This window comes from Zingiber officinale, chromosome 8A, assembly GCF_018446385.1.
Source record: "Zingiber officinale cultivar Zhangliang chromosome 8A, Zo_v1.1, whole genome shotgun sequence".
NCBI lineage: Eukaryota > Viridiplantae > Streptophyta > Magnoliopsida > Zingiberales > Zingiberaceae > Zingiber > Zingiber officinale.
Window position 1 is genome coordinate 60,961,542 of NC_056000.1, and position 27,544 is coordinate 60,989,085.

The 27,544-nt window shown below is 40.3% G+C and overlaps 2 protein-coding genes and 1 pseudogene across 3 annotated transcripts; all 3 read right to left on the bottom strand.

The window, feature by feature from the left end:
* Positions 1-1,789: 1,789 nt before the first annotated feature.
* Positions 1,790-3,523, bottom strand: LOC122009221 (annotated as a pseudogene).
* Positions 3,524-11,196: 7,673 nt separating this feature from the next.
* On the bottom strand, positions 11,197-18,303 carry LOC122009223 (leucine carboxyl methyltransferase 1 homolog). 2 transcript variants are annotated; one of them, XM_042565300.1, is made up of 13 exons: positions 18,097-18,303; positions 15,901-15,989; positions 15,654-15,796; positions 15,169-15,216; positions 14,878-14,959; positions 13,967-14,069; positions 13,168-13,288; positions 13,030-13,077; positions 12,788-12,871; positions 12,651-12,715; positions 12,363-12,418; positions 12,224-12,262; positions 11,197-11,498 (listed from the first exon to the last, which is right to left on the bottom strand). In XM_042565300.1, exons 1-13 carry the CDS (start codon positions 18,192-18,194, stop codon positions 11,470-11,472), a joined length of 1,005 nt encoding a protein of 334 aa, XP_042421234.1. In that variant the 5' UTR covers positions 18,195-18,303; the 3' UTR covers positions 11,197-11,469. The 2 variants fall into 2 exon arrangements, with proteins under 2 accessions (XP_042421234.1, XP_042421233.1); XM_042565299.1 differs by having other exon boundaries at positions 12,367-12,418; positions 18,097-18,302.
* Positions 18,304-19,683: 1,380 nt separating this feature from the next.
* LOC122009224 (protein IQ-DOMAIN 32-like) lies at positions 19,684-25,774 on the bottom strand. The gene is made up of 6 exons (XM_042565301.1): positions 24,505-25,774; positions 22,910-23,242; positions 22,635-22,829; positions 22,056-22,130; positions 20,289-21,963; positions 19,684-20,064 (listed from the first exon to the last, which is right to left on the bottom strand). Exons 1-6 carry the CDS (start codon positions 24,739-24,741, stop codon positions 20,051-20,053), a joined length of 2,529 nt encoding a protein of 842 aa, XP_042421235.1. The 5' UTR covers positions 24,742-25,774; the 3' UTR covers positions 19,684-20,050.
* Between the last annotated feature and the right edge of the window lie 1,770 nt (positions 25,775-27,544).

The window sequence follows — 27,544 nt, forward strand, 5'->3', positions numbered from 1 at the left end:
TTTGATGATTTTTACTCTAAGATCTAGATTCAATGGATAATTCACTAAATGTCTTTTCTGGAATCGTCGAAAGAGATAATCGAATACAAGAATAAGAATAGTGTAATAACCTATACTTCCCTTTTAAAGCAATAGCATGAAAATTACAACACTATAAAATGTTACCAATAATTTAGAGCATGATCGTGTGTTGTTTTTGGTCTGTCGGAGATGATCGGATGATTTAAAAGAGTAGTTCTATGGTAGAAATACTTCTTTGAGGTAGCAATAGGAAGTCGAAGCAATCGGAACGCCAACTGAACGCGTAGAAGCTTATAAATTGAATTGTGTTGAAGGTATGGTCAAGATGCTCTTTTATGGAGTGTGAAAGACACCTTTCATATCATTGAAGGCACTTTCAATGTTTAAAATTTGATCCTGAACAGTTCGTTCATTATCATCGATGAAGTCTAATTTTATCTAATGGAAGACGTCTTCCATGAACAATATTCAAGGCGCCTTTAAAGCTCCCGAAGTCACCTCAAGTACTATTCATCTGAGGCACTTTGTGTTCCATTTGTCCTGTAAAATGTGTTAGTCCAACACTAAAACATCTAATCTGTAAAACAAAGTTGACACAAATAATAATAAGTAGTAATAATTAATTCCTGTCTTTCTATGATCAGAAATTAGTCATGGTCTCAATTTAGGGATCTAAAATAGACCTAAACTGGATGGACGTCTACTGTCCCCTCAATCGGGACGTGTCCTCATCGAGTCACTCTCCTCCAGTGACTTACCTTCACTTATTAACTTGTAGTCTATCAACTAATCTCTCGACCTACTAGGTCTTCTCTTCAGTTGTCAGGTTCACAGATCCAATTAGATTTTGACCAACTATCAAGGCTCGCGGACTCAGCCAGACTTCCATTAGATATTAGGTCAATCCTTTGATCTATTTGGGCTTCGCACTAACTATCGGTTCCTTAGATCTAGTTGAGTTTCATCCTGGTATCATGCCCCCTAAATCCGTCAACCTCTGCATGTTTGGTAAATGTATTAAATCATAAAAATAATTAACTTAATTCATTTATCATTTATCAAAATCTGAATTAGATTATTAATATAAATTATACCAATACCAATAAGTTAATTTATTTATCAAAATCTGAATTAGATTATTAATGTAAATTATACCAATACCAATAAGATAATTTGTATCTGTTAGAAATTAACCCTAAAATCTTTTGAAGCAGCCAACTATATAAATAAAAATTATATCAATCCGTGGAACTAACTATCTGCCCTCATGGTCGGACTATAATGAGCTTAGCTAGAATCAGTGTCCACTTTACTGGACTTGGGCCATTGTAATAGCTTCTCACAGAACAGACAACTACGTGCGTTGAAATATCTTCAAGGATTTATTTGATCTCTTCGTGTGTTCAGATTTTCAATCAAATGCAAAATGGTCATCTTTTTCTTAGCTTGGACTTTTTTTGTAATTAAAATTGTCTTGGATGATGCAGAGCAGCGGTAGTCTTGAAGGACCTCTTGCAACGTGACTACAAGCAGCAATCCCTTGCGTCTCCCCGACGTGTTCCACTTTACTTGATCGGGCATTTTCAAAAATAAAAAATAAAATAAACTAAAATAATGAAAGTAGAATGTTGGAGACAATCGGGCACATGTAACACCAGCTGAGGATACCCAGCGTCCTCGCGGATTAGGACAGTTGACTTACATATAATATTTAAAAAAAGATCAAGGAAATTCTTTCTTTAAGCCATAGAAAAAATACCGGAGCCACTATGCCTTAGTTTATCCTTTACTAATATTATACTAATCTAAAATATTAATGTAATATTTATTAAATTATAATTAAAAAAAAAGAGAAAATATTTATTTATTAAATTGTAAGATATAAATTCCAATCGCCGTGCTAAGTGACGATGTTCTTCCTGGGGATGATTCGAGCTCGCAGTCGATTCTTCATCACGACGGTGAACTCGACCTTCTCCGACAGGTCGACCTCCTCCCCCTCCGCCGCCTCCCACTCAAACGCCCTCACCAGATTTGCCACGAAGTACTCCAGGTGGAGCATCGCCAGCCCCATTCCCGGGCAGATCCGCCTCCCGGCCCCGAACGGCATCATCTTAATCTCCTTGCTCCCGGTGATGTCCACAGCCACCCCCTCGCCGCCGCCCAGGAACCTCTCCGGCCGGAATGCCATCGGATCCGGCCACGCCCGCCTGTCCCAGTTCATCTCCGCCACCAGGAAATTGATCGACGCCCCCTTAGGGATCAGGTACCCACAGAGATCCACATCCTCCGTCACCGCGTGCGGCAGCACGAAGTGCCCCGGCGGGTGGCGCCGGAGCCCCTCCATGATCACCGCCTTCAGGTACTCCATCTTCTGCAAATCCTCCTCCTTCACCTCCTCCCCTTCCGGAACAACGCCATCGATCTCCTCCCGTAGCTTTTCCTGTACCTCTCGGCGCTTCACGAGATTCGCCATGATCCACTCCAGAGCGGTGGCCGTGGTATCGGTGCCGCCATTGAGGAACTCCGAGCAGAGGGTGACGATCTCGTCATCGCAGAGTTTCCGGCGGCCGCCTAATTCGTTGTCGGGGAGGTCGACGTTGAGGAGGGAGTCGAGGTAGGAGTAGACGAATCGCTCCTCCTCTTCCGCCTCCTCGTTCGTGCCGATTTGCCGGCGGCGTTCGTATCGTCTTCGAGATTCGATGAGGGGAAGGTACAGCTGCCTCTGGATCTCCCGCATCGCCAGGGCGGTTTTCACTCGATTGCGGAACACGAGTCGGGAGATGGCTGGGGCGAAGTTGAGAACGCTGAGCTTACCGCCGTAGAGGAGGAGGGTCCTCTGCGCCCGCTCGATCTCTCGGATGGCTTTCTCCTCAAGCTTCTCGCCGAAGCACATGAAGACTAGTAAACAGAACACGGCGAACTGGAAGCTCTCCGAGGCGACGACGGGGCTTCCGCCGCCGGAAGCGGCGCGGAGGTGGTCGATCAGGAGGCGGAGGACCCAGGAGCGACCGCCGGCGTAGAGCTTAACCCGCGCTGGGTGGAGAATCTCGGCGGTGATGTTGCGGCGGAGAACGCGCCAGAGCGGCCCGTAGGGAGCGGAGGAGATGATATGGTGGCCGGCGTTGGAGACGCGGAAGGCGGGGAAAGGGGGAGAGGGGCGGTCGGCGAACGAAGCGCCGAGCCCGACGAGGGCCTTGTGGGCGATGACGCGGTCGGAGATGAAGACGGCGGTGCGGGAACCGATGCGGAGCGCTACGATGGGGCCGTACCGGGTGTGGACGTCGCGGAGCACGGCCTCTAGGTCGCGGAGGGAGCGGCGGAGCCACGGAGGTTGCCAATGATGGGAAACGAAGGAGGTCCCGGAGGGAGGCTCTTCCGCCGTCGGTTCTCGCCGTGGAGGAGCGCTGCGAGGAGAGCAGATAGGGCGAGGGAGAGGAGGATGAATGGCCATAGCTCCATGGTCGTACTTGTTCTACATGGTCATTAGAGCCCTTTTAAGGTGGCGATCTCAACAGAATTTATTTAATTTAGTTATTTTAAAATATTAGTTTTTTTAATTTTTAATTTTAATTATTTTAATTTATTCAGTTGGATATCGATTATAAATTTTAAATTTTCATTAATAAAAGAAGGGTTTAATAAATTATCATTGACTCTTAATTAATTTTCTATATATTTAATTTATTTGATTTTATTCAATCCTAGTCGCAGATGGTTACCCTTGCACCAAAGCCCGCTCCATGATCGTAGTTGCTCTAGTGGTCATTAGCCCCCATTTAATTCAAGTCCATTTGAATAAAGTTGATATGAGATGATTCAATATCCAACGAAATATTTTATATAGGTGACGTTTGATTTAGAAGTTTGAGAATGAGAAAATGGATTTATTCTCAAATCTGTTTGATTGATAGGAATGAAATCAAAATTTTGAAATGAAATTCAAAAATTTGGATATGGATGAAACACATCCCCTCCCTTAGGTTTTGATAGAATGAGAAAGAGAATTAAGTTTTGGATGAAAATACCCTTAATATATTTGTTCAATTTTTTTTTCATTTCACTCTCTCCTTATTCTCTCTAATCATACTTTCTCTCTCCTCATTCTATCATCACATTTTCTTTCAATATATTTTTTTTCTCCTCGTTCTTCTCTGTATTATCTCTCATCACACATACTCTCTCATCATTCTCTCTATTCATTCTCTCCTCTTTTTTTACCGTACTTTCTTTCTCATCGTACTTTCTCTCTCCTCATTCTATCATCACATTTTCTATTTCAATATACTTTCTCTCTCTTCATTTTCTCTCATCACACATTCCCTATCATTTTTTCTTTGTATTCTCTTTCATCATTTTCTCTCTTTTCATTCTCCTCATTTTTTCATCTTGTTTTTTTTCTCATCATACTTTCTCTCTTCTCATTCTATCATCACATTTCCTCTCACAATATACTTTCTTTCTTTTCATTCTCTTTCATCGCACAATCTCTATCATTTTCTCTTTGTATTATCTCTCATTACGCACATTCTCTCATCATTTTCTCTCTTTTCATTCTCTCCTTATTTTTTCATCATACTTTATCTATCCTCAATCTCTCTTACCATACTTTCTCTATATTTTCTCTCATTATACTTTCTCTCTTTTCATTTTCTTCCATCACACTCTCTCTTCTCAATTTTTCTCATCACACCTTCACTCTCCTCATTTTTTCTCATCATACTCTCTCTCATCATACTTTCTTTCCTCATTCTCTCATTTTCTCATCATACTTTTTCTCTCTTCATTTATTTCCTATCACTCTTTCTCTTTCAACACACTTTCTCTCTCATCGTACTTTTTCTCTTTTCAATCTCTCCTATCACGTTCTCTCTTCTTATTTTCTCTCGTCATACTTTTCATCTCTTCATTTTTCTCATCGCATTTTCTCTTTCATCATATGTTTCTCTCATATTTAACTTTCTCATTCATCAAATTTTTCTCTTATTTTTCTCTAAACGTAAAAAAAAAAATTTAGATTATTCCGATTGAAAATATTCAACTAATCAAATATTATTTTTAAGAATGATATCTAAATTTATATTCATTCTCATTCCATAATTTTATAATACTCATTACCATTCCGATTTTTAAAAAAACACCCAACGTCATCTTATTTACGTCAATATAATATATAGGACACCTTTTAATTCAAGAGACGATGAAAGTAGAGTGGTGATGATCTGGACGGAGTATATTTAATTTAGTTAATTTAAAATTTTAGTTTTTTATTAAACAAAACTTTGATTGCTTTAATTTATTCAGGTGGATCTGGGTTATAAATTTTAAAATTTCATTAATAAAAAAAGGATTTGGTCATTGACTTTCAATTAATTTTATATCTATTTAATTTATTTGATTTTATTCTGGTGGCATAGGGAAGCCGTTCCCTTAACCTAGAGTAATTTAATTCAATTTGTTCGATCAACCGATGGGATGGTTTCCATCGCACTAAAGCCCGGGTGTAATAAAAAAAAAACAAAAATCTAATCAATGAGGTTAGATGGCACGTTGTGGGCAGAGTTTTAGGAAGACGCCAAGTGCGTAAAGACAGTTAATAATAGTACCGCACTCGTGCTTAACACCTAACGTAGCAGGTGAACGATTCGGTCAATCAAATTTTTTATTCTCGGATATTGTGAAGGGATAAATTTTCACCTTTAAAAATCTCCTATGCGACTCAGTCTATTAACAATTACATCACAAAGGCACAAATATATCTTAACGCCACAAAAAAGCCACAGCAAACAATACCAACGATTACGAGAAAACTTCTAATCTTTATTATTCTCACCAATAAAGAAATACAATGGAACATTACAGAATCATTTACAAATCGCTCTTGATCTATCCACACAAATTTCTCATGATTTGCTTACAATTCTTCATGCTCCACCTTCACAAATTCCCCACGAATTTGCTTACAATGTGTACCCACTGTACACTTTGTACTCATGCACTCCTTGGCACTCTTGGCACACACTAGCACCCTTGGCACCCTCTTGCCAATGAACACACCATTCTTATTTATCATGCATAGGCGGCGGTTACAAAGGAGGTTACATGGTGGTTGCACTAATCACTTGTGTCACATGGACATAACTAACTTAACTTCCAAAATTATCTTGTCCACATGTCTTTGACTGCATTGAGACCATGCCAAGTGGCAGCCTACACCCTTGTGTTTTGTTCCATCATCATGCTGCATTGGTCTCATGCCAAGTGTCAACATGCTCTGCTTGTGCTTCGTCCCATGGCTTCACTGCATTGGTCCACGCTAAGTGTCAATATGCACCCCTTGTACTTGACCACAATCTGGCTTCGTTGGCACCCACGAACAGTCCATCTGTCTACCTAGTGTTCACACAATGGCTCTATTTCTTTAGCACCACGAACAATCCATCTATCCACCTTTGGCACCACGGGCATTCCATCTGTCCACACCAGGAACACTCCATCTGTTTGCTAAGTCCATGGCTTGCTTCTTTGGCCCTGCGCCAAAGTCTATTTGCACACCAAGTGCTCGGCTCACGGCTCCATCTTTTTGGCACCACGAACAAGTCCGTCTGTCCGCTTCCTTTGTGCCACGGGCAAGTCCATCTGCCCGCACCTTCGTTGCCACAGACAAGTCCATCTGTCTGTTCCTTCGGCAACACGAACAAGTCCATTTGTCCGCACTTTTGTTGCTTTGGCATGCCCATCACACATGCCTTGCTCGCCAGATTGCCAAGTCTGCCACATGCATGACTTGGGCTTAGGTAGCACCCCGCGTGCTATCGTATCCGCTACTTTGACGTGCCTCGTAAACAAGCCACGCCCGGATCATTGCCAAGTTCTTCTCCAGTAAGACTTGGGCTTTGGACAGCCCCACGTCGTCGCTTCATTACTTGACATATTTCGCATGCCAGACTCAATGGTCTACCAAGTCCGTCTCTTGCAGACTTGAGCTTGGATAGTACCCCGCACATTGCCAATCTGCTACTTGCCATGGCTTGCGCCCATGCCATGCCCGTTGGTTTGCCAAGTCTTCCTCCTCCTATAAGACTTGGGCTTGGGCAGCCCCGCACTGTCGCTTCGCTTGGCATCCCTTGCACGCATGCCACACCTTGAACATTTGCTAAGTCTTCCTCCTGCAAGACTTGGGCTTGGACAACCGGCGTGCACTGTCCAAAGTCTCCCCTGCTTAGCATGTGCCCTGCGCACATGCCCAATAGGCTGGATCAAAGGAGCAATGAGTCAATTCTTGTGTCCAGCCTAGCCGCCAAGTTAGGGGGCTAACAAACCACCCCCACCAGTTGCAGTCGATGCCCTCGTCGAACACTTCTATTGGCAGGCCTTCCGCTCTAGCACAGTCCCCATGACCTTGCTAGCATTCTCTGCGTCTACCTCCATGTTTCCTTCATTTTCGTTAGCATCCACACTAACAATTGAATTCGGCAAACTTAAAGGATTAATCAGAGAAAAACTTCCTGTTCATGACATTCTTTGTTCTCTGTCGCCAAGAGAACATTCAACTTCTCTCGTTTGGGACACTCCCTCACCAAGTGAGGCCCATTGCATAAGAAACAACCTTGGCTCTTCAAATTGTTGTTTCCTTGGGCTGCAGAATGATCCTTTCCGCCATTCCGCCGATTGCTAGCCACATCTTTCTTTTGTTCCACTTCCTTCTTCTTTCGATTCTTCATGAATTTGGGAGGGGAAGAAGTCTCCAAGGCATTAGCAACAACAATAGCACCAAGAAGATTCTGCACATTCTGCCTTCGAAATTCAATTTGCGCCCACAGTTTCAAACCGTATAGAAAGTTATAAAGTTTGTCCTCCTCAGACATATTGAAAATATCCGACATCAAAGAAGCAAATTCTTTGATATAATCTCTAATAGAGCACTTCTGTTTGAGACTTTTTAGTTTGTCTCGTGTCATCCACGAGACATTGCCTTGAAGAAATTACTCCTTCAATTCCTTCTTCAACCGAGCCCAAGTGTCAATTTTTTCCCGACTAGCATCGGCATCATCCACCATGCGAGTTCTCTACCATAACTTTGCATCACCTTCAAGGTACATGCTAGAAATTGTCACCTTCTTTGTTTCAGGCATGCGAGCAGCAAGGAAATACTGCTCTATGTCCCACAAGTAGTTCTCAAGTTCCTTAGCGCTTCATGCACCCTCATAGGACTCGAGTTCTGGAACTTTTACTGCAGGATGATCCCTTTCATGTTCTGCACTTGAAGAAATTGCTCTTCACAGAACAACCATTTCGAAGTGCAATGCATCATAGTCTTTGCGGATCTGCATGAGTTCCTTCATCAAAGACCCCTGAATTTTCTCCATAGAAACCTCTAAATAAGCAATCTTTTCCATAAGATTGTAATCAGCAACATCTTTATCAGGGACAGTACCGATCAAGGCTACAAGAAGAGAAACTAGTTCTTTGATTTCGTGGTTGCCTCTAGTCATCTTGCTTGAAATTTCGCCCAAACTTTGGTCCTTCTTTGCCAAACTTGGCTCTGATACCAGTTGTCACAGGGGTAAATTTTCAACTTTGAAAATCTCCTGCGCGGCAATCAAGCCCCGCACTTGACTCAGCCTATCAACAATTGTACCACAAAGGCACAAAGAAATCTCAAGGCAAAGGCACCTCAACGCCACAAGAAAGCCACAACAAGCAATACCAACGATTACGAGAGAACTCCCAACCTTTACTATTCTCACCAATAAAGGAATACAATGGAACAATACAGAATCACTTACAAATCGCTCTTGATCTGCCCACACAAATTTCTCATGATTTGCTTACAATTCTTCACGCTCCGCCTTCACAAATTTCCCACAAATTTGCTTACAATGTGCACCCGCTGCACACTTTGCACTCCTTGACACTCTTGGCACACATTAGCACCCTTGGCACCCTCTTACCAATGAACACACCATGCCTATTTATCATACATAGGCGGCGGTTGCAAAGGATGTTACTTGACGATTGCACCAACCACTTGTGCCACATGAACAAAACTAACTCAACTTCCAAAACTGTCTTGTCCACATGTCTTTGGTTGCATTGGGGCAATGCCAAATGGCAGCCTACACTCTTATGCTTTGCTCCATCATCATGTTGCATTGGTCTCATGCCAACTGTCAACATGCTCCACTTGTGCTTCTCGCCATGGCTTCACTGCATTGGTCCATGCCAAGTGTCAATCTACACTCTTTGTGCTTAACCATGATCTGACTTCGTTGGCACCCAAGAACAATCCATCTGTCCGCTCAGTGTTCGCACATCTGACACCACGGGCAATCCATCTATCCACCTTTGGTACCACGGGCAGTCCATCTGTCGACACCACGAATAGTCCATCTGTTCGCTAAGTCCATGGCTCCGCTTCTTTGACCTTGCGCTAAAGTCTGTTTGCACACTAAGTACTTGACCCACGGCTCCATCTCTTTGGCACCACGAACAAAATCTGTATGTACTTCCTTTGTGCCACGGGCAAGTCCATCTGTCCACACCTTCGTCGCCACAGATGGACACCTTCGTCGCCACAGATAAGTCCATCTGTCTGTTCCTTCGGCAACACGGACAAGTCCATCTATCCGCACTTTTACTGCTTTGGCATGCCCAGCACACATGCCTTGCTCGCCCGATTACCAAGTCTGTAACATACATGACTTGGGCGTGAGTAGCACCCCGCGTGCTACCGTATCCGCTACTTTGACATGCCTCGTGCATAAGCCACGCCCGGATCATTGCCAAGTTCTTCTCCAATAAGACTTGGGCTTTGGACAGCCCCACACTGTCGCTCCATTGCTTGACATATTTTGCATGTCATGCTTGATGGTTTGTCAAGTCCACCTCCTGCAAACTTGGGCTTAGACAGTGCCCCAAGCACTGCCAATCTGTTACTTGGCATGACTTGCGTCCATGCTACGCCCGCTGGTTTACCAAATCTTCCTCTTATAAGACTTGAACTTGCACAACCCCACACTGCCACTTCGCTTGACATGCCTTGAGCGCATGTCACACCTTGAACGATTGCCAAGTCTGCCTCCTACAAAACTTGGATTTGGATAACCATCGTAGACTGTCCAAAGTCTCCGCTGCTTAGCATGTGTCTCGTATATATGTCCAATAAACTGGATCAAAACAGCAACAAATCAATCTTTGTGTCCAACCTAGCCACCAAGTTAGGGGACTAACAGATATGTTGCATTTTCACAACGTCAAGGGTATCTCTGCTCCGTCTAGGGAGGCCCGTATTATAAAAAGTCATCCGTCCTTTAATTTTAATTATCAAAACACACCTCCGTCTGCAGTTATTTATATTTGTATATTTTCGTAATACTCTCCTTCAAGTGGCTTGTTGGAGCAAAAAGACTTCATCGTGTATATATATATATATATACTCTAATTTTAATTTGTCAGGCGATCTAAAATAGAGATCAATACTAAAGAATTTCTAGCGGACAATCAAACGAGATTAACATTGTGGGAGACAGGCCTTCTATGAACAGACGAAGATGAGAAGCTTAAGTGAGCTCAAGAACAAGGGAAGAATATCAAGGAAAATAAATGAAGTAAACGATAAGAAATTAGAATGGCATGCCAACTTGGATGACGCGTGTGAAGAGGTGATAACAACCTCTAATTTCATCAGACTAACCCAATGAATGAATAAATCTAACTCGAATAAGTTTCATAAGGGATCTAATGATCTATAAGTTTGAATTGAGCAAGTCAGATACAGAGGGCTTTTATGGATTTCCTTTACAGAACCAAAATAAATAAATAAATAAATAAAAGGAGATAAATAATCAAAACATGACAAATCTAATATTCAAGATAAACAAGAAGACTCCTTAAGTTTCAGCAAAACCTAATCATGCCATTTGCTTTATCAATTTTGAGGATGCAATTATTCTAACTTGGGGTGGCAAAATGCGACTACCCTCACCCCAATGCCTCCGCCAACTTGTCCAAAGGCCAACATGGAGGTAAATCACGGTCGGTTATTATCCTTTGGAATAATAACTGGCACATGAAGAAAACATTTATCTCAGGCATGCCGAGATTCGAACCCCAAATCTCATAATGACAGCACCTCATGCGCTAGCCATTAGACCGTCCCAAGGAGACTTGCAATTATTCTAACTCTTGATATGCTTGATGGCAGTCAAATTGAAGTACATGGCAACATAGTGAACCCTAGAACTTACAATTATTTCAACAAGGTTTATTATAAAGGAAAATCCATTACTCTCACTGCAACATCTGCAATCGCATCCTTGGGTTGACCAGAGTTTAGACTAATACAATCTGAATCAATGTTCGATTATCAAACCTGTATTTGCTGGTGGATAAACACTTATTTGGTTCAGGTCGGCAATTTGAGGTTGATTTTGCGAATGCTGATCACTAAAGAGTCCAAAATTGGTGAACATTCCCTGCACATCAACCACTCATATCAGCTAGAAAATATAATCCTGAAAATATGCTAAATAGGCGTTATGCAAACTAGAATTGAATAACAAGATGTGAAACATATGTTCTCAGTCAACTACAATCCTCATCAGAGGCTTTAAGGCCAACATGAGATACACCAGTGAATTGAGGGCTAGAATACGAGCAAAGGACTATTGAGAAAGGATATAGTTCGAGGCGTCTAATGTGGGTAAAGTTACCACTGATTCAACAGTGTCGTATGTGTACGCCTAAAGATTAACAGTGCGAACACTGGCTAATCTCCAGCAGCAGAGTGGAACCAACCAAGAGGCGAAATGTGGAGAAAGGACAGTAGTGGCTGCTCACCTCAAAGGCTAATAAAAGAGGAAGGCCAAGTTGTTTTAATTCAGCTTGATTGCATCCATTTTAGACTCCAATCTATCATTATCTATTGTAACCAGTCTCAACTCAAGTTGTACTCATCATGCCATATTCCCAGTTCAGGTTCAAACCAAATAATTAATTTGGCAGATTTCTGTTATTTGTTGTGAGATAACCATAGCAGTCAAGCACTTTAGCAAATGAAAATGGAGGACCAGTTTCCAGTAAAGGGATATAACTTAGAAAGGATTAAGGTTCAGAGCTCCCTTCTATTTTACTCTAGAAATATAGCATACACGATAAGCATGAGTTCATGGACAATCAATCCCCAAAACCAGGTACTAACCTCTGCGTCGTTGATTGCGCAAGCCACACAATAATGTCCCTGGAAATGACAATGAAAGAACTTGATTAGAACAATAATTCCAAATTTACTAGGCGGATGATCTCCTTTGAATTTAGGTTATAAGTTGTAAGATCACTACTTGCCAGCATCAAGTACCACTCTTCAAATTCATCAAATATTTCAAGCCGTTCAATCCTACATTATTTTAGAAGCATTATGAGAACTGATCCAATAGAAATATACACAAATAAAGCAACTGGACAAATGAGATTTTTCCAGGAGCAATCTTATGCATAAAACATAAGTTAAATAACACGGAGAGTTTTTTCTGGAAAAAAATAGGAGTTCACTGACAAACACACTTTTTAAGTTTTTAGTATCCAACAGGGGAAGAAAGTAGGGTTGATTTTTCAACCATTTTCTCTACCTGTGTTTTTCTTCAGTATTGATGAAATCATTATATATCCTGAGAATGTCCCATGCAACAGCCCTCTGAAGCATCATCAAATGCTGTTGAAATAACTGGTGTAAACATATGCATCATGAGCAAAAAGGGATATGAACCTGCCATCCGTGATCCAGAAAGAGTTTTTCCTTGGATGGCAAAGTGGGTGTTGCATATATGCCAAGGAGAGGGCAGCCTCGACTCTGCATTGGAGATGAAGAACATAGATAATTTTACTGAAAGACAGGTAGAACTCGGGGCAATGGCACAGTTGCAGTTCCTATGTAATTTTATCAAAAAAAAAAAAAAAGGAAAAAATATTAAAATAAAAACTTAAAATTAGGGAAAGATATTGTAACACCTCAAGATTTTTTATCATTTGTTCCCCAAAAGCATCATGAGGATGTATCTGAGAAGAAAGAAGCAACATATCTGGATGTTAACTGATCTAAGATGCATAAGTAACATCTGCAAACATCAAGTCGTATCGGAAAATGACCTGTTCATATAAAAAGAATACAGAATTTGGAAATTTCATTGATGCCCATCTGACAATAGCACATGTTGAATCTGGATCCAAGTATATCAAGACACACTCTGCAATTATAAATGTTGGCAGGCTGATGACAACATCAGAAGAGCAATTTAATTTTTTGTTTCTTAACATATTGATATCAAGTAATCTAAATTAGCATTAAATTGGCAAATAGATGCCCAAGGAAAAAAAAAAACTCTAGTCTTCAAATTGATCCACTTTTTTAGTAACAAAGAACTGAGAACGTGAGTTTGATCCATGTCTTAAGCGTAATGGACCTAAAGGAAGAAAGCAACTATAACAAAACAAGCTCTTGCATTTAGAACACAAAATGATAGCAAGAAAAAAAAAGAGGAAAAACCAACCAACACAAAGGGAATGAAACACGACAAGAAAGCAAGACCAGTTCCTTATAGACAGATAAATTATTGCTCCAAACAAGGGCACACAAGGGCATGCCAGTAGAATTTGGTAAATTGCATAATGCACCTACATAGGGATAAAAAAAAACATTGCATGGACATGCAAACAAGGATATTTATTTGCTGTCTCCAAACTTTTGATTTTGCAGTCAGAAAAACAACATCATCAGGGCAAGTAGGTTATCATAGAATAAAAGAACCTATCTCTTGTAAGGTTGCTTAGACATCGTAAACAATTTGTAAAAGTGGACATGCGAATAATAGCTAAAATTAACACAAGTAAATAAAGTTTCAAATTCTATCAATAGAGGAAAATCTCAAGAAATGTGTAAAAAAAGTACCTAGGATCCAGCTGAGCACGGTTTATCACATCATCTAAAACTTGGATGTTGCGTATGTCAGCCGGAAGTAGCTTGTAATTGTTGCTAAGCACTTCACCTTTCTCTATATATAGAAAAATCTATCAGTAACTGTGAATTAATAGTGTGATATATAAATTAGTTCCTAATATAAATGGAATTTTCAAAAATTCAGATGTTTCTGTTAGAAATTATTGAAGGAATCATCATAAAGACATTCTCTAAAACATGGATTTATATAGGTTTGTTGCTATTCAGCTCTATTCTGTGATGCTATTTGCATGGACCCAACCATCTCAGCTTGTGCACCAACACTAATGTATGATTTGTTATTATTGTATTCTCAACTTATAATCATCTCACTGGACACTACAAACTAGTACCTCCTGTGGATAAATAAAATTGCTTCAAGTTCACTTTTGCTAATTTGCAACCAATAACGCTTCATGTAGTAGATACTCACCATGCATGTATATATCATAAATAAAAAAGATCTACCTGGAGTAAGGTTTACTTGAGGGTAGTTTCAAGTTTGAAAGACAATTTGTTAGGACTACAATGCAAAAAAATTACTCTTGGTGCATGTTCCAGTTTTTTTACGAAAGTTTAGAAATTGTAAGAATTGGATGGGTTTTCCAATTGCAAACTAACAACGTCGCTAGCTTCCTACAAATCACATAATTTCCTGTTTTCTTCATGAAAGTAATATTACACTATTGGTAATAGCTAAAACTCTTGTAAAATATGAAAGTGAAGCGTAAAATGACTTGGACCAAAAATCTGTGCATAAAAGTGACTGAGCGTGATGCCTAAAAGGAAATTGCAGGTAGAAAGGAAGTAGTGTTAAAAACAAAAGTAAGGTCCGATTTACCAACTGATTAGAGGTAACTTACCTATTGAAATAAAAGCTTCAGGCCCAACCTTCTCCTTTAGTTGAATATAATGATCGATGATGGCTGCCTTCTTACTGGTTACCTGAAACACAGTTGCAAAAGTCAAACAATATCCACAAGATTTTCTGATTACTGGGATTCTTCTAGTGTACTTTTAAGACAACAAAATCCATTGAGAAAACGCTACAATGTTTGTTTTCAGAACCAAGGCATCCTTCACCCCGATTCATGATGGATACAAAAGTGAACAATCACCAATATCTATTATTGAAAAAGTACATAGTCTCATACCTCCTTAAAATCAAGCTCCACATACAGATGTGGTGCCATGCCTTCGTCCTGTACAAAAATAACCAATTATAATTTTCAGATCAAAACATGGCATTTAAGCAAAGAAGAATGAACCAAAACTTGAATTAGCAGGTAAAGCTAAAAAAATTCAATGACAAATCTTATAAAAGAGCAGCCCGGTGCACGAAGCTCCTGCCATGCGGGGTTCTGGGGAAGGATCCATCGTACGCAGCCTTACCCTTGCAAAAACTTTGTTGCAAGAGGCTGTTTTCAGGATTCAAACCCGTGACCTTTTAGTCACATGACAACAACTTTACCGTTGCGCCAAGGCTCCCCTTCAATGACGAATCTTATACAAGATATAAAATTCCCCTATGACAAGAACAATGAAAATACATCTTTGAGGTGGTATGAGTGCATAATTGTTGTGTCCAAGACATAAAATGAAACCATTTGAGAAATACTAATGGTAAATGATCACATACTAGTAACTGAAAGTAGGTAGTATCAAAGCCAGCTCCAAGAGAAAGAATCTGTTTCTTTGAGTGATTCTCATCACTCGTCTTTCTTTCAGTTTTAAGAAATTGAAGTAGAAGCTTCCTAAGAGCAGCCCAACGAGCATAGTATCCTTCAATAGCATGGCAATGTGAAAGGAAATACTGTCAGCAGTTTGAAAAACAAAATCTAAAGGTAAATAATGACTAAAATGGCATTAGTGACAACAAATCTAACCACGGTTGATTATGGGTGCTCTCCTTACAGGCCTCCTAACAAATAAGTGGACATATTCATCCTTCATATAACCCTTCTTAACGCAGGACCTGTTGAAGTATTAATATACAATTAGTTCAGGTATTGTCAAATTGCAACAACCATGTTAAGCTAGTTTTGTCTCAAAAATAGCTAGATATGTAACTGCACAAACATAATGCTGAAATTGGAGAAAAACTATTAATTCATATTCATGAATATTAATATCAATGTTGCTAGTAGAGACCAAACTTGTTGCTATTACTGATTGTCCAGAAAGAGAAAATAAGGAGTTAAGCTATGCTGCCTACCATCCATATTCCACGAATTTATAAAGGTTTGTTTTGTCCTTAATGTCTCTTCCAAACATGATGCAACTGCTGAATCATTCCAAATAGTGTGTGCATATGACATTGGCACCAATTTATGTTGGTAATGTAGGATACTATAGTTGCACAACTCAGTTTAATTGCATTAACTTAGAAATAATTTGACTCCCTGGAATATCAAATTGCAAGTCCTGGAGCCTCCAAGCCCTCTAGTTGACCAAGCTCAATGCTTCCTACTAGCAATTTGTGAGATATACAAGTTTGCATATGATATATTTAGGATCCACGTCCACTTAAGATGTGAGAGAGTCAATTACTGAACCAACTCTCATGGATAGGGTTCAAATAGGAAGTGTCGTAGTAAAGCTATAGCATATTATAAAACTCTACTAACTATAGCAATCTAGCTTGAACTTTGACCAGGAACGAGGTTAGAGGAGTTTAAGTGAGAAAAATTTTGGTTGAACTGTGGCTAGGTAGAGTTGGGTTCACCAGTTAAATTTAGTTTGGTTGAGGCTAGTGAGGTGAATGTGTGGGGTTCAACTCACCCAAACTGCAAGTGGTTCAGCTGAAGCTAGGCTTGTTGGGTTTGGCCAAGTGTTGGATAGAGTTGGGGGATCTAGTTAAGGGAATGAATTATACTGGATAATTGGGCATAGAGGTCTTTGGGTTATATGGATTGAGGTGAGGGAAGGTGGGGAAATGGCTGAAGTGTGGTTAGAGGTAGTTCAAGTTGGAGAAAAATGTTGTTGCCTAGCATGTCATCCAAAATCTCCAAATGGCTGAAGTTCCCCTCCATTTATAGGCCCTAGGGCACAAGATATCAACAATTAGGTACATTAGTTCGCTTCAATAATCACTTCAGACCACACTCAAGTTACCTAATGGGCAGGTTAACATCTGATCTGACGCTGACCATTTCACTAACCATCAATTTATTGGATAAGTGCATACTTGTTCCCACAAAATTAATTTGTAAAATTTAATACCATGTTGAGACCCACTACTGTTATTTAATTATGATATTTTTCAAAAGGATCTACATGAATGATTATGATTATACTGCGATATTTGTAAACATATCATGTTGTTTTTATGCTAGTAAACTCTTTGTAGATAATTCTATTTGTATGATAAAGACTTTGAAGATAATATTAGTTTGTCTGCCGTGGACTTTATAGTCAGTGATTATGCCTTCGTGCACTCTGTGGGTAGTTCTTCTTTCATCTTTCTACACTTTGTGCATGGTATATTTATCTGATCCATAAATACATGTATATTCCAAGTTCATCCATATGCTAGAAGAGAATCACTATTACACTATTTTAGACAAATTTTAGAGTTTTATCAAAATTATATATATATTAAAGGATTTAGTTTAGTTTTTCTTGTTGTAAAGATTTGCTCCTGTAGGTGTACATCATATTTTTCATGCTCCGGACGACCGAAAGGCAACCCTCGTCTATTTCATTGCCTATCAAAAATTAACCACTGCTATCACCCATTTATATGCTAAATTCCTACCATCAATAGCATAGGCAGGCATCATCCCACCAATTTTGAAGGCCCTTGGCCACCCCCACAAACGATAAGAGAAAATTAAGACGAATCAGGTGGAATGAAGACCGGGGAGGGAAATAGGTGGAATGAAGATGCTCGAAGCAAAGGGATCCTGACGAATCAGTTAAAGAAAAATATCCATCGACCAAAAAATGCCACAAATGAACAGGAAATAGCAAACGAGATCGAGGAAATCACCGATCCGAGACAGTCGTGGGCGACGCACAAAGGGTTTCATCGCTACAGTCTATTTCAGTGAGAACGAATGAGAAGAGGGAGAAGTACGCACAGTTTGCTGGCGGTAGCGTCGTCGTTAGTGGCTTGAACGGCGACGGTGTTGCTACCGGCGCTGAGGGGATCGACTCCACGGCCATGGCTTCTCTCCATCGTCCGCCGCAAGCGTCGGGACCTCGCCTTGGTTTCGGTTTTGGTTTCGGTTCTCGCACATTTGCGGGTTTCATGGAGGTCTCCTTGTCGGGCTTGACCCCTATTCTCAACTCAACTGTAAAATCTCTCCAACGTAATGATTCAATCTGATTAATTTGGCCTAATTTATCTTGTTCGCCTGCTCAAGTTGATTTGTCATTCATTGAGTCCGTCCACTTGACCAGACTACCTAACTCACTCTGTCGATCAAGTTCACCACTTGGTCGTGCCAAACTTGTTCGCTTGTCCAATCGACTGAACTTATCTAATTCACCGACCAAATTAAATATTCTTCCAAAATACAGTCAGTAAAAAAATAAAACAATTATTGAGAAATAACAATTCAATAAGTAGTATTCCAACTTTATTTTTAACCAATTGTAGGAATACTTATTCTGCTAACAAATTTAAACTGACAAATTACAAAAACTTCACGAGAGTCATAAAAAATTATAAATTTCAAACTAACAAATGACGATCTTAAAATGGTATCTAGAATTGAATTGACTACAAAAGTGATGAGAGACAGACAAATTTACGAGGAATAAATTTCAAAAATTTGCATATTGTTGGACAATCTTACTAAGAAGATGGTCGATAAGAAAATAGTTTGAATTGAAACTACAAAATTGAAATCAGATTTATCGGTCAAAATGACTTGGTTGCTGTTGAGCCCAAGTAGAATGTGCGAGTGCCGAGTACAGCTTGAGTGGGTCGTCAAGTGATGAGTATAGCCCGAGTGGGTTTTTGAGTACCAAGGGTCGGGAGCTAAGTCTAAGTGCTCAAGTGGATAAGTTGAGTGCTCGAGAAGTAACTTTGAATTGAGTGATTGAGTCTCAATCTGTCTACGTGTCAAGTGGGACAAGTGTCGAGTCGCTCAAGAGCTCCAAAGCCCAAGTGAGCCGACGGGTGTCGAGTCCAATTGGAAATTTACGCTACCAAGACCTATGTTGATATAATTTTTTTAAAATAGATTCATCTTATCCGGCAACACTTCAAGATTACGATGGACATCTATTTCCTAAAATTTAATGACGAAATCACAATCACAACCTAACACAAGTTATTCATGGCAAACCAAGTTTGTACCCTAATATCGAATATCACGAAGTAGCTAACAAGCAAGTTCCTTAGTCCCTCTTTTGGCCTGAGTCCGTAGTCTCCTTATATACAGCTACATTGAATGACCGAATAATAGCCATAATGACAATCACCAATCATCAATGATTGATGGTTTCTATTTGAGTAGTTACGAATTCACAATTAACATCTGACCGTTTCATATTTGATACGTTAATGTGTTCGTTACAAACATGAGCAAGCAGAAAAAATTAATCCAAATGACAAAATATTAACTGATCTGCTTAAGCAATTTTTGGCCCAACCGATCCGATTTTTGATGCATACAATAATGCTCACACGAGCCAAAAGGAATTAGTTCAATTCAGACTCTGAATTTGCATCCCCTCCTATCCATTTTCCATTCACATTTACAATACATATCACATCAAATATCAAAATACATACATAAAACTCACTATATAACAAATGCTCGTAGACATCCATCCTTAGACAACACCGTACACATATTATCACAACATAGACAAGCTTGATACATAGGAACTTTTCTAGTATGGGATGTGCACAATTTATATTTATAACAATGTTCGTAAGCTTCTTATTCTGCCCCAATATAAGATGACCATAATATCATGAAACACTTGAATAAACCAACTCACCTAGAAGCATTTAATTAGCAAAACCAAATTCCAGGTCTGCATCTTGATCACTTGTCTTCGATGTTTTTTTTTTCATCTTTAACATTTTCTCTCTGAGAAAGATGCAACTTTATCAAGTCAGAAAACTAAAGTGTTCAAGGAGGGGGTGTCAAAAATATAAAATTAAAATAAATTGATATTTTTCATGAGCTTTTTGGATAAGTAGTCTATATATTCAAATGATAACTGTGTTAAAAATTAACTGATGTTTTAGGAGACTAATATGCAATAGGATCTGCAGTCAACACCAATGTTCAGAGAAGCAGTAGTAGCTCACCTGCTGAAGTGTGAGGAGAATGAACGCAGTTGGCCTTAGCATCTGGCTGGGCTTGTGATGCTGATCTTTGCATGCGTGGGGATGAACTCTGCTTGCCATTTTCGATAGGCAAGGAATGTCGCTTTTTCTGCTGATTATCTTGCATATCGGGGCTGGACTTCCTAGATGTACTAGCACAGGCTTTAGCTCTTGCTGATGCAGTGGCTTGCATATAACCTGGAAGGGAGTTGCTACTACTAAGCCTAGGTTCCTGTTCAACATTATCATTCTTTGCCATCCCGAATGAGTTGTGCCTCTTTGGAATTTTCACATCCTTGCTTAAATTTTCCGTGCTACATCTTATACCTGAATCATTATTTGGACCTGATGATGGCTTTTTACCAATGAATTGCAGTCTTTGCCTATGTGTAGACGTGGTATCATACTTCTTTTTCTTTATAGAGTTCTCAGATATACCACTAGATGGGGTTCCATGTGGATCAGCTGCCAATTCATAGTTTATTGGAGGTTCTTCAAGTGATCTACCGTGTTCTGTTGTGAGTTCCAGATGAGTCGCTGCATCTGATGTGGTTGTCTCAGCCGGATTGTTATCTAACTGCATGAAGTTGATGGAAGCAATTGAATGTGCACTCTCATCATCTTTGCCATCAGGTCTACCATTACCACTTAGACTGGAAGGTTCAAAAGCATTCTCTGCATCAGCTGCAATGCCATAATTCTTATTCTCCAAGGTTCTGATCTCAAGAACAATTTCCCCATCTTCCGTATCAGATCGGTCAGGCGAATCAAGCGTGGAAGAGATAGAAATCTCAGTGCCACACTCTGATGCTGCAGTTTGAAGCTTTGAATCATAGAATACTGAGGTTTTAGCTGAAATTTCTTCAGTATTATCATCTGCTAAAGAACTTGCATGAATGGTCTGGTTTTCTGATTTTGATTTTGATGAGGAAATTTGATACGCAGAACTGACAGATAGGCCAACAGCTAACTTTGAACTCAACTCTTCAAACTTTGACTGAGCTGCAACAAATGCTGGGTTGCATGGTTTTCTTGAACTAATTGCAAATTTCTTACCTCCATTCTCTAGAATTTCAGAGCATGCCTTTCCAGTATCATGGTTGAAACTGCATTTCCTAACAGATGAAGTATCACCTGTTAATCCTGAACTTCTATTTGCCTCTGCTTGTTTGTTACTGGCTATGCAATCCAATCTCTCATCATTAACAACCTTTGATTCAGTATTGTCCAGAATGTCCAAAATGTCATTTTTGGGTTGCAATTTCTCAGCATCCTCCTGTAAATAGTTTGAATTATATTGAGCAGCTAGAGAGGTACAAGACTGAAAGCCAGAGGTACAAGACTGAAAGCCACCGATGTTTTCAATCATGAAGTCATGTTTGCCATCATCTTCCATTATCAATTTGCTTGTAACCAACACTGGATCAGAAAAGTCTGAGGAAACTGCATGAGGAATCGATTTCTTAGGTACGCTCTCAGCATCATCAGTTTTCCCTTCAAGCAGCCGGTGGCCAATGTCAAATTTTTTCACAGGTTGTTGGCTTACTCCTGATGAAGTGACAGCGGTCCATCTCTTCAACCACTTCCATACTGAATCAGACTCTGATGGACCACATTTGACAAAGATTGATTTTTTCCTAGGTGTAGACTCAAAAAGCTAGACAAATTAAAAGATGCTAGTTCATTTATAGGAGAACAGACTCAGAAATGTATCCACTATATGAAGAAACAAAAAATTAATATCCATACCTGACGAGCAAAGCGATTTTTAAGTAATTTGTTAATCTGTGACTTGTCTGGATTATTGAAAGAACCTCCCTCCTCCTAAGACAAATTAGAAAGTCAAAATTGTCCCAGTTAAGGATTAAAACGTGAGTTTATTGTTACAACATATTAGTTAGTTTGTAAAAATAATTGGAACTAAAGCATTGTAAAGATCGAAAGGCCATGTGTCATAATGAGATTTCATCTTGTTATTGAGCTCTATTAAAGGCCGTAGCCATGGAAATATTCAGGTCATTTAAAAATATGCTAACTATGCACTTACACTGAGTAGAATTTTCTTTGGTATCTTAAAATGAGAAAGGATGAGGGTTGCATTAGGTTGTCAGCCACGTTGAATTCGGGTAAATATTCAATGAATGAATCCATCTTAAAATGAGAAATTCATGAATGAAACCCCAAGAAAAAATTTATGTTGCCTGAGCACTTTTGAATTAAAAGAAGGCATGCCAACCTAAATACATTTTGGATTTTCTGGTACTTATAAAGGTTTCATCATATGTAACATAGTAACATAAGAAAACTTGATGGATATCTGATACCGACCTGGAAATTCCCATTATTGGCTGACCTTAACTTCTCGGTCAATTGACAAGTAATACGAGCTCTTACAAGCACTTGCATTCTGATGATGGCCTGAATACACTGCAAAGTTCCAATAGCCTGCTTCCTAACCAGATATCCACGTACAATTGCTTGCAACTTGACAATGCACTTGAGTTTGTGTAGTTCTTCCCGAGCCTAAATTTATCATGAAAATTAAGCTAAGCAAGAGGTAAATGATAGAATAGTGTAGGCTCAGAAATAAGTTAAGAATGTACCAAATATCCCCTTATAGATGCCTGAAAGACAACTACAATAGATTCACTGAGAGCAAGACCAGCTGGAGTTGCAGTTTTGTTAGAAAGGGTTGAAGTAGCTTCTGTATTTGATATCTCTGATGGCAATTGAGAAGTTTTGGTTTGCTTTTCTTGTTCCTGGACCGCTTCTGGGAAAGAAAAATTTGGAGATTGGAGATTAGCAGTAGAAAGTTCTTGGCTTTCCTTACTGGAGCAAACAGATATGGGTTCTGAGATCACTGTGTTGCTTAGGACACGATGCTTAGATGATCTCTTTCGAAAACTCCACCTACGGTTGTCTGCTGAAGTTGTAGCCTGCCAATAACCAATAATTTTAAACAATGGCAAAGAAAATTTGAAGGCTCTGTTAAAAAAGAGAGAGAACTTGAAGGCCAACAAAACTCAATGTAAACAAGAAACAAGAAGCAAAAGAAGATTGGTGCTTGTAAATTATTCTGATGTCAACACTCTCATGAACATAGAAGCACTGACATAAGATGTGGTTGGCAATCCCTAATAGTTGAAACTTATTTTGCTGTTGTTGACTGACATCAAGCCTTCTTTGCCTTTTAAATTCTTGAGGGGATATTCTTTTGGTGAAATCCCTAAGAGAGTTTTTGATGAAATCTGATTTTTGTTAAATTACATAGGGGAGGAAACAGTACATTCTATAAAAAAGGGGCAGCCCAGTATACGAGGCTCCAAGGGTCGGACCACATTTGGTCTATTGTACCCGGTCTTACCTGCATTGCAAGAGGTTATTTTTGCGACTCAAACCCGTGACCACAATGTCACACGGCAGTAACTTTACCATTGCGCCAAAGCTACCCTTCAAAAGGTACATTCTATGAAGATTAAAAAAGATGTAGAACCATATTCCCATTAGGGATATAGTAGAGATGAACCATATAATCTACCTAGCAATATATAGCGAGTTCAATACTCGAGACTTGGAAAAAATGGCCAAGTAGTTTAACCTGTCTAGCCTCTGACTAATATTCTCTCCATACATTCAGCTTACTCCCTATTTTTGTCGGATTGTGATTCTATGAATAAGCAGATACAAACAATTTCCATTCCCAACTTTTCTTGTCTACGCAAGTATCAACTTTCTCCAATACATCAGGTATAAGACAACTTAATAGAGATGTATTGAGAAGGATCTACTATAATCTTAATAACACGCATTTTTAAGGCGTGTGATTAAAGGAGTAAAGATCACTCGAATTAAGAAAAACGTTCCTTTTTGACAGCTACCAAGCAACCAATTTTCCAGATAAATGGCATACAAAACATCCATAAAGTAAGAATCACGATGCAAAACAGACACGATAACCCAAAGAGCATGTCAATAATGCAACAAATAATTCGGTGGCAAAATGGCATTTGCGAGATCCACGGAAATGGATCTGATCCAAGACGCCAACTTCCAGCAAAATCCCTCACGAATCCACACCCTTCCCGTTCTCAACTCCAGCAATACGGACACGAGATCCGAAAGGACAATGACAATCGACAGTGTAAAAAAACCACAAACGCGCGCGCGCGCGCGCACACACACACACAATGAAGTGTACCTCTTCCGGCAAGAGATCGTCATTTTCGACGGCGTCCCCTCCGCCTCCACCGCAGCCCATTATCTTGAAGCATGAGCCTGCCGGCTTGCCCATCGCTTCCGCCTCTCGTATCCCGCTCTTCCGCCGGACGATTTCGTGCTTTCTTACAGCGCTTGGCGTCGCACCGTGTGTGTGAGTTCGATCGCAGCAAGCAGCAGCTGCTTCTGTTAATTTAAATTCAGCCGGAAACCGACGCATTCAATCCGGTTAAATCCCGCAGCTGACGTCCGCTTTGGTTGACCAACCCAATTCTTTCTCCACCGCTTTAGTCCACCCAATTCGTGGGACCATTAGTTGGTATTGCAGGTGAAGTTGCCGAGTGAGTTAGGATGGGTGAGCTTCAAACTGTTCGAAGAACAGGGCGGTAACCGCACCGCTACGCGATGGCTCGGGCCTTGGGACTCGGGAGTCGGACTCAGGGCTTGAAGCCGAGGCGGTGATTAAATGCTCAGGTCGTAAGTTACGGCGCCGTGATAACGGACGACTGTGTCGAGTTATTTAGCAGCCTGTGCCGGTTTGTCATCGTGTAGTGTAGCAGTTCCCACATGTTGCATGAGGCGGCGACAAGAAGCATCTCATGGTTTGTTTTTACATATATAACTTTCATTTTCAATTTTTAAGACTACTAATTTTGCAAGTCATCGCTACTGTATTGCGAAAAAATTTCATCAATCCCTAGAGAAAAATTTCGAAAATGTCACGGCAATGTTCCGTCCGTCTGGCAACTGATCGTCGCGGCTTTGCCGTCCTATAAAGTCATTTCAATACCGAACTATAGTGACGTTTCATTTAGAGATTTAAATCATAAGGGAATAGATTTATTTCTTTATATTTAATTAATAGAAATAGGATTAAAATTTTAGAATGAAATATAAAAATTTATGTACGGATTAAACTCATCTCATTCCTTAGATTTGGATAGGAATGAAAATAAAAATTAAGTTTTGGATAAAAATATTTTATATATATTTTTTTTTCATTTCACTTTCTCTCTCCTTGTTTATGTAAACATATTTTCTCTCTTCTCATTTTTCTATGTAATCACCATGTCTGTCACATGCTCACTCAGATATTGCGATTTACCTCCCTCGTGATAGCCTTGGGTCGGGTACGACGGGGGCACTGGGGGCGAGCGTTTCGCCTTTTACCACAATACTTTCTCTCTTCTCATTTTCTCGAGATACTCTCTCTTTTCATTCTCTATCATTTTCTCTCTATATTATCTCCAATTATACACTCTCTCTCCTCATTTTCTCTCTCTTCATTCTCTTTCATCACAGTTTCTCTCCCGTTACACACTCTCTCCTCATTTTTTCATCTCACTATCTCTTTCATCATATTTTCTCTCTTCTCAATCTCTCCTACGTACTCTTCCTCCTCATTTTTTGTCATCACACTTTCCCTCTTTTCGTTCTCTCCTATCACACTTTCTCTCTTTATTTTCTCTAATCAATCTTTCCCTCCCTTCATTTTTCTCATCACACTTTCTCTCTCATCATATTTTCTATCTCCTCAATATTTCATTTTCTCTCATCACATTTTCCCTCTCTTCATTTTTTTCCCATCACATTTTCTCTCTCAGGACACTTTTTCTTTCATCATACTTTTTCTCTCCTAAATCTCACCTATCACGTTCTCTCTCCTCATTTTCTCTTACCACACTTTCCCTCTCTTCATTTTTTTCTATCATACTTTCTCTCTCATTACACTTTCTCTCTCATCATTCTCTCTCAAATATTTTTCTCTTACATATATTTTTTTCTCTTATTTTCCTTTAAGGGTAAAAAGGGAAATTTAGGTTCATTATGATTGAAAATATTCAACTAACCAAATTGATCATGTCCGAAAGTCGAAGAGATGGAAAGTCGGGGATGTGGCGCTCCCGCTGACCGTCTATAGACTTTGCTCGGACCTGCAACACAAATTACGTTAATGCCGAGCCAGGGAAGGCGTCCCCGGCGTTGGCCCTCCAACGCTCAAGTCAGTCACCGACGATGAAGTATATGACGGAGCAACAAGAAGACTATAGCACAAACAGTGAATATCGTATACCTCTGTCGATGCTTGGACCCCCCTTTATATACAGCTCCGGTAGCGCATGTGCACGCTTCCCAAGGGGAGCACGCTTCTCAAAGTTTCCCTGAAAAGACTTGTCAGTAAAATGTCCCCTGACACAGTACTTTAACGGGTCGAGCATATCTCTGAAGTGACAATGGAAGCTTCCGTCGTACGATCTTCTGATTGTCCATGCCCGGTATTAGCGGCACCAACTTCCAAAAGGATGATGCTGGATATTAGAGGGAGTGCACTGCTAGGTCAAGCGAGTTGGTCGCTCAGTCAGTGATTCGTCGCTCTAGTGCCTCGTCCAATCGGCCAGCACCTTGATACTCCTTTGCGAGTCTGCTCGACTGAAGTTCCCCTGCCACTGTCGAGACATGCGCTAGGTCGAGCGGGGGTAGCTGCTCGGTCGGAATTGAGCTCTACCCGTATGAAGCTATGTTGTTTGGTTGAGTGGGATAGTCACTTGGCTCGACTTCTGCACGTCGTCTCCCTCCAGTGTGGGTCGTTTAACTTCATAGCGAAGGCAACGGCCGGTCAGAGCCTCCTCCTCGGTCGGAGCATGCTTCACCTGACCGCCCGATGCCATCTACGCGTTGACTGCCTTGAGTTTGACTTCCTTTGACCTCCACCGTGACAACGAGATGGGCTCCTCATTATCATTGCATCACATGTCTCCCTCTCAAGTATAGTCGAAGGAGGCTGCAAGTCCGACTAACTGGGCAATTGTCTGAACAGTTTCCCGCCCGATTGGCCTTCGGCATTACTTGGTTTCTGATCGGGATGCGACTGCTCCCTGCCGGTTGGCCCGTTGAAGCTTGTCGTTCGGCTGTAGGTATGCTTCCTCAATCTGATCGTCGTAACGAAGGTTTATACTTGTGAAATCTTTTCTTGGGCTATCTGGGCGTGCGCGAGCCAGGCTTACGTCACCCAGATTTATGGG